General features: G+C 41.4%; 1 protein-coding gene across 7 annotated transcripts in view; it reads right to left on the reverse strand.

Annotated features, from left to right (window-relative positions):
• Positions 1–6,421: 6,421 nt before the first annotated feature.
• The window catches only part of LOC126266808 (hamartin), a 295,524-nt gene continuing 295,097 nt past the window's right edge, over positions 6,422–6,848 (reverse strand). For 4 of the 7 annotated variants that reach the window (XM_049971359.1, XM_049971356.1, XM_049971358.1 and 1 more), the window contains one exon: positions 6,596–6,848. This exon is cut by the window's right edge and continues 592 nt beyond it. Coding sequence is in view for 3 of the 7 variants with exons in the window: in XM_049971361.1 (XP_049827318.1) it covers positions 6,520–6,570 (51 nt within the window). In the remaining 4 variants the exon portion in view is untranslated. Of the gene's footprint in view, positions 6,571–6,595 lie in introns of those variants that run through there. The other 3 variants (XM_049971361.1, XM_049971357.1, XM_049971360.1) reach the window with 1 other exon arrangement.

The raw sequence follows: 6,848 nt of genomic DNA on the forward strand, positions 1-6,848 counted from the left end.
TCCAGAGATTGAGAAGGTCCATAGAAGAGCGGCAAGATTCATGACTGGTACATTTAGCCATTGCGAGAGTATTACAAATCTCATAGAAAGTTTGAAGTGGGACACACTTGCAGATAGATGAAATGCTAAACGGAAGGGGCACCTCATTAAATTCCGAAATCCGACCTTCACCGAGGAAGTAGAGCAGGCTGTTCTAACCGAGCTCCAGGGAGCCAGCGTGGAGGGGATGGCGAACTCACTGCCCCCTGGCCACATGCAGCCGCAACTGATGCAATAATCCATGTTCAATGACAGCTATGACTAGCCGCAGGAACCCTGTACCTCTATTGGAGTATACCTTTCTATTCATTGAGAGGGATGGTCGTCCACAGAGTCTTGTATGTCAAAGTATTTAATTCTGCAAAGAGGTACAATATATGATGACATTATACACGTCTTCATGCAGCGCACTACGATCAGGTAGAAGGCGTTGCACACTGAGAACTGGTAGCCAGGCTTAAGAACGACATACCAGGAGACGTAAGTTTAAAAACGGTTTCGTAATACAGAGGGTATCAAAACATGCAACATAGTTTATGTTCTGTAATGTGTTTATAATTTTCAGGTGAATGAGAGCAGAGAAAACAATACTGAATCTGCAATTCGAGCAAGCTACAGGGTAACTCACATCACTGCGACGAGTGGCAAGCCGTTTTCGGTGGGACCACTTGTAAAATCGTGCATGGTAGCAGTTGCAGAATGTGTTTCCAAGGGAGGTGCAGGCAACTGAAGGGGTTTGCCTGTCGCAGCATACAATGTCTCGTCAAATCCTGGACATGGCAGCAGATTTAGAGACACAGCTCAGGAAAAAGGCGGAGAGCTTTGTTGCATTTTTGCTAGCGCTTGACGAAAGCACCAACATACCGGATTCCGCTCAGCTTGCAGTCTTTGTGCATGGTGTCGATATGGAGCTGCAAGTAACTGAAGAACTCTTGGATGGAGTACCACTCAATTACACCGCAACAGGATGCGGCATTTTTGAAGCTGTTTGTGAATCAGTGGACAATATGAATTTGCCGTGGCATAAGCTCCATTCTGCAGGGACAGACGGTGCACCACAAATGATCAGGCGTCACCAAGGTTTTGCTTCTTGTTTGAAAAATAAACTCAGGGACAAATTCGGCAAAGACATTTTGACTCTTCATTGTTTTATTCACCAAGAGGCAATGTGTGCTGAAACAGTAGAGCTAGGTGGCGTAATGAAAGATGCTGTAAAGTGTGTGAATTTTGTGCAGCGTCACGGTATGAATCATTGCTAATTCAAAGGATTCCTGAAAGATATGGAAGCGGAGCATGGGGATACACCTTACCACACTACAGTTCGTTGGCTGAGTCGGGGAAAAGATCTTGATGTTTTCTTTGCCATTCGTGAGGAAATATCCCTTTTTCTCTAAATGAAAGGGAAAGAAATGTGTTGTCTGAAAGATATAAAATGGATCTCAGACCTGCCGTTCCTAGCTCACATAACTATGCATCTGAATAATTTAAATCTGTCATAGCAAGGCAAAGGGCAGCTAATTGTTGACATGCATGACCAGATCAAAGCGTTCATGGAAAAGTTACGTTTATTTGAGAGGCATATGAGTAATGGACATTTAACGTTCTACAATCGTCTTGCTTCTTTAAAACTACCTGAAGGTACTACTGTCGGCGATTACCAAGCAAAGTTAAAGTTCCCCCGATGACTTGTCATCGTCACTTCAATTGGAGATTATTGATTTGCAAAATTCAACTTTGTTGAAAGAGAGGTACTACAACACATTGGTTTCTCCATGATGATGTCGTTTATTACAGCAAAAACATTTCCCAAGCTTCACAACAATGCCACTCAGATCACGCGCATATTTCGATCTGCGCATTGTTGTGAGCAGCTTTTCTCAGCAATGAAAAGAGTAAAAAGTAAGGAACAATCGTTTCTTCAGGATGCAACAATGAAGGCCATCCTCCCCATTAACACTGCGAACACTTTGACGCCTGATATTTCCGATCTTGTAATGAAAAGAAAAAGTCAAGCTACAAAGGCCCCATAAATTTAGTATGCTATTTCTTGTAAAACAGTTATTTCTTATTTATTTCCTTAACATCGTATTTCCTGGTGTAACATGTCACCACGTCTTAGCAGCTAAGAGTATGAGGTTTTCAATCTTGTAAGACGCAGCCGGCACATCAAAACGCTTGCCTTGCCACCTGCCTCAGCCAGCCGTGGCATGTGCCGGCCCACTTGAATGGTCACATCGAGTGACATGGCTCCCTGGAGCAGGGAGCGCTTTGTGGCTCAAAACGGAGCAGACAAGCTGAAACAGCCTGATGGAGAGAATATACGAGGGCATTTCGAAAAGTAAAGATACAATGGCTCGCAGTCCTTAAATAGAACTTTTTTTGATAAAATGTCAGTTACATCTTATTAACTGGATTATTTGTTATTTTTCGACATAATCACTCCTGTTATCCAAACATTTGTTAAGTCGGTGCACAAGCTTTTGTATCCCACAGTCATAGAAGATTGCCGCCTGTTGTCGGAATCATATTTCAACTTCATCTTTGATCTCTTCATCCTCGTGGAATGATTTTCTACCAAGATGTGACTTCAGGTAACGGAAGGCATGGAAGTTGGTGGGTGCAAGTTCCGGGCTGTATGGCGGATGGTCCAATATGTCCCATTTGAATTTTTTGAGTAGTGCTTTGGTTACGAGCGCTGTGTGAGGCCAAGCATTGTCATGCAGCAAGCAGACTCCACTTGTCAGCATTTCCCTGTGTTTGTTTTGAATTGCCCTTCGAAGACATTTCAAAGTTCTGGCAATGTGCAGCAGCATTAATTGTCATTTCAGGAGGCATCAATTCCAACAGAAGAATGCCTTGTCTGTCCCAAAAAACAGAAGCTATGATTTTCTTCACTGAAATCGAAGTTTTGCATTTCTTGGCTTTTGGTGATTTCGAATGGCGCCATTGCATTGATTGTTGCTTGGATTCAGGTGTATGGTGATAAACCCATGTCCCGTAACTTGTCACAATGTGATCAAGGAACTCATCACCTACTTCAGCATAGCTTGTGAGGAAGTCGAGTGCAAAGCCCATCTTTTTCTTTTCATGTTGTTCTGTTAACAGTTTTGGAACCCAGTGTGCATACAATTTCCTGTACCCTAACTTGACAGTCACAACGTCATAAAGAGTTGTCATTGGCATGTCCGGTATGATCCGATGCAATTCTTTCAATGTGAGACGTCTATTCACACGAATTGCTTCCTCCGTTCTCCGAAGAAGGGCATCAAAGATCACAAATGGTCGACCTGTTCTTTGTTCATCATGAACATCGGTCCTACCTTCAGAGAAATGACGACACCATTTCGTTACATTTTGTCGATTCATAATGTTCCCATAAACAGAAACAATTTCTTTGTGAATATCCGCTGGTTGCTGACTTTTTGCATGAAGAAAACGTATGACGGAGTGCACTTCACATTTGGCGGGATTCTGAATCGGCGCAACCATTTTAAACATGACCTACTCCAGCCAGAAGTAACGTTCAACTGCCAAATGACCGCGAGGAGAAACCTAACAGTTCAAGGTTAACACCAGTGTTGCCAACTTGCTTGCCAAAAGTCTTCTGTTCCTCTGGCGTATGGAGTATCTTTACTTTCCGAAATACCCTCGTATTATTACCACCAACTTTCAAATTGCACAGTGATTACCATTAAAAGATAAGGGAAATTAGAGCTCATACTGAGGTGCTCAGACAGTCGTTTTTCCCTCGCGTAGTCTGCGAGTGGAAGAGAGGGGGAGGGGGAAATGACTTTGGCGCGAATTGTGCCCTCTGCCGCACACCGCTTGGTGGCTAGCGAAGTATATATGAAAGGCTTATTTAAATAGTGGTACAAGTCCATTTTTGTTTATTCTGAGAAACAAGAGTTCTAAAGTTACATGAGCACTGAAAAATAATTGAATATTTCTAGTATCTCAACTGAAGATTTTTCACAACTCATTTAACTTTAGGACTCTGTATCCCAGAATGAACAAAAATGGACTTTTACCACTAGTGAAATAGGCCCTTCATATGTAGATGTAGAATAAAGCTGAAAGGCAGATTTTGACATTTTGTAGAATCGCATGGACTATAATAAGTTTGTATATGGAAGTCTGCATCGTTTGCTGCAATACAGCACTTGACACGAATAATGCTATGTTACAAGAATGGTGAAGTGTAGCAAGGTGAAAGGAAATGTGTCATACAGCATTATTCGTGTACACCCTTCAAGTGTGTTATTGAGGTGCTCCTTTCATGTTATTAGTGAATTTGAATTCTGCTACATGGACTAATTATTCTGTTTTAATTTTTGTGTTGAAAATTGTTGTATTCTGGTGAGCACAAGTGGCAACACTAAATGTAAGCATAAAACATTATCTCTAACAGATAAATAGGAAATTATTAAAAGGTGTGACTGTGGTGAATCTCCAACTTCAATTTCCAAAACTTTTTTGATCAGGTGACCTACCGTTCATGACATAGTAAAAAATATGGGTCAATTAGAAAAAAAATTATAGAAACTGTTGAAGATGGCTATGAGAAAAGCCCTTCACATGAGTGAATATCTTCAAATTGAGGAAGCTCTGTAAATTTGGTTTAAACAACAAAGAAGCAGAAATGTCCCTACTCAGAGATATTTTAAAACACAAAGCCCAGCCTTTTTTTTATCATGAAATAACCAACAAAGAATACTTTCATGCCAGCGATGGTTTGTTTCAAAACATTAAGGAGTGGCATGGCATTCGTCACCTGCAGATGAGTGGAGAAAAACTATCAGCTGACGAGACTGGAGTTTCTCACTTCATTCAAGATTTAAAAGTCAAAATCAATGAACTAGGCCTTACACCCAAACAACTGTATAATGCCAATGAAACAGGCTTAAACTGACGGCAACTGCCAACAAAAACTTTTATAATGGAGGATGAAAATAAAGTTTTAGAAAAGAATCCTCAAAAAGAGCATATCACATTAATGGCGCACACAAAGACCCGGGGCACGTCTTGCATCTATGTCTATTGCAGGGATATGGGACACGAGGCAAAAAGTGGGGAGCAAGGGTTGTGTAGGGACTGGCAAGGATATTGTGTAGCAACTGAATTACATTCTCTGTCAGGGTTTTGCCTAACTCTTGTTTTGCCCTGAAATCCGAAATGTCCTACCCATTATTCTTCCCACCCCTCCCACAGTGGTATTTTGCAACCCACTGAACCTACATGATATCCTAATCCATTCCTCAACCCCTTCCTCATATCCCTGTACTAGACCTAGATCCAAGACCTGTCCCATCCACCCTCCCACCACCACCTACACCAGTCCGGTCACCAACATCACCTATCCCATCAGAGACAGGGCTACCTGCTAAACCAGTCATGTGATCTACGAGCTAAGCTGCATTCTACACTGTGCTGCATTCTACATGGGCATCACAACCAACAAACTGACTGGCTGACTGCACGAATAGCCTCCATCAAAAGCTTTTGTGGATTGCGCAGGCGTGAACTCTCCCTACAGTATATCCTATATTCCTGTAGCCCTGCTGGCCTCATCCTTCATTAGTCATTGTCCTTACCCATTTAGCCCCTTCCCTGTTTCCATTCCAGCACTACATAGTCCTCTATCCCACCAACACAGCCAGTCTTTTTACTTCTCTACTTTCCCGCTACAACCCTCCGTCCCCTGCCCTCTGTCTAACCTCCCAACTGCACCTAGCTACCAACCCTCTCTCCACATTGTCCCTGCAATCTTCCACTAGCAGCACTTTACAGTTCCACACCCTACCCTGGCCCCCACCCCCTCAGCCTCCTCCTTACCCCAACCGGTTGCCTCTCTCATCATGCGCTGCAGCTCGTAGCCTGGCTTCAGCTGCCAGAGACTGTGGTCATGTCTGTTGTATACTGTAAAAATAGGTGTAGTATAGTATGTACAGTACATAATATTTATACAAAACAAATTTTCTAGCCTTAGAAATCTAAATTCAATTAGTCTTTAAAGTCTAAATTCAATTGTAATAAGCCTATCTTTGGTAATCTGGGAAAAGGGATCAATCTTGAGTTAGGCAAAATGAATGTGTATAAGAAAATATGGGGAAAAAAAAGTAAGCAACTGTAATCAGTGTTCAAGAGGAAACACGGAAGCTCTCCTTGATACCTAACCAGAAAAAAAAAATCACAGTATAACTGCAATATAGAAAATAAAAGTGTTCTACAATGGCTCAAGATTTCATGCTCGGCACACACAATCACGAGAGAGTTGTAATCACACTGGTGTTTTTTTCCCTTTGAAGCTGCTCAGTTCAGTTGTTCAAGCATGCCAAACACCCGTCTGCGTAAATCACCAAATTATTGTTAAAAATTCACTAAGTTCACTCTAAGTTATCCAAAGAATTTTATTTTGAACAAGCATAAATATGCAAACAATGACAAATTATTCTGTTGAAAAAGTGTTACTGTGCACAGTGTTTAAGGATTATCAGCTTCCTGTGTTCTCGCATTCAAACATTCACAGATTACCTGAAATCAAAGAAAGTACACAAAGAACTTTCATTATTAACATTTTATTGTAAAATTGTACAAGCTCCAAACACAATATATCTTACATCACAATAACAAGTATTCTGCATTCATAAATCTACATCTCGATTAAGATGTCTGGTTTTTCACATCAGAAATAATGAAATATACTCAGCAGAATAAGAGCGTTCCTGCTGCTACGAAATACTCGCCAAAAGAAATGGCGCAGTTTAATGGTACATTACAATGAGTATTACCAAACTCACTCAAAGCCAGAA

Source organism: Schistocerca gregaria, chromosome 4 (genome assembly GCF_023897955.1).
Source record: "Schistocerca gregaria isolate iqSchGreg1 chromosome 4, iqSchGreg1.2, whole genome shotgun sequence".
Lineage (NCBI taxonomy): Eukaryota > Metazoa > Arthropoda > Insecta > Orthoptera > Acrididae > Schistocerca > Schistocerca gregaria.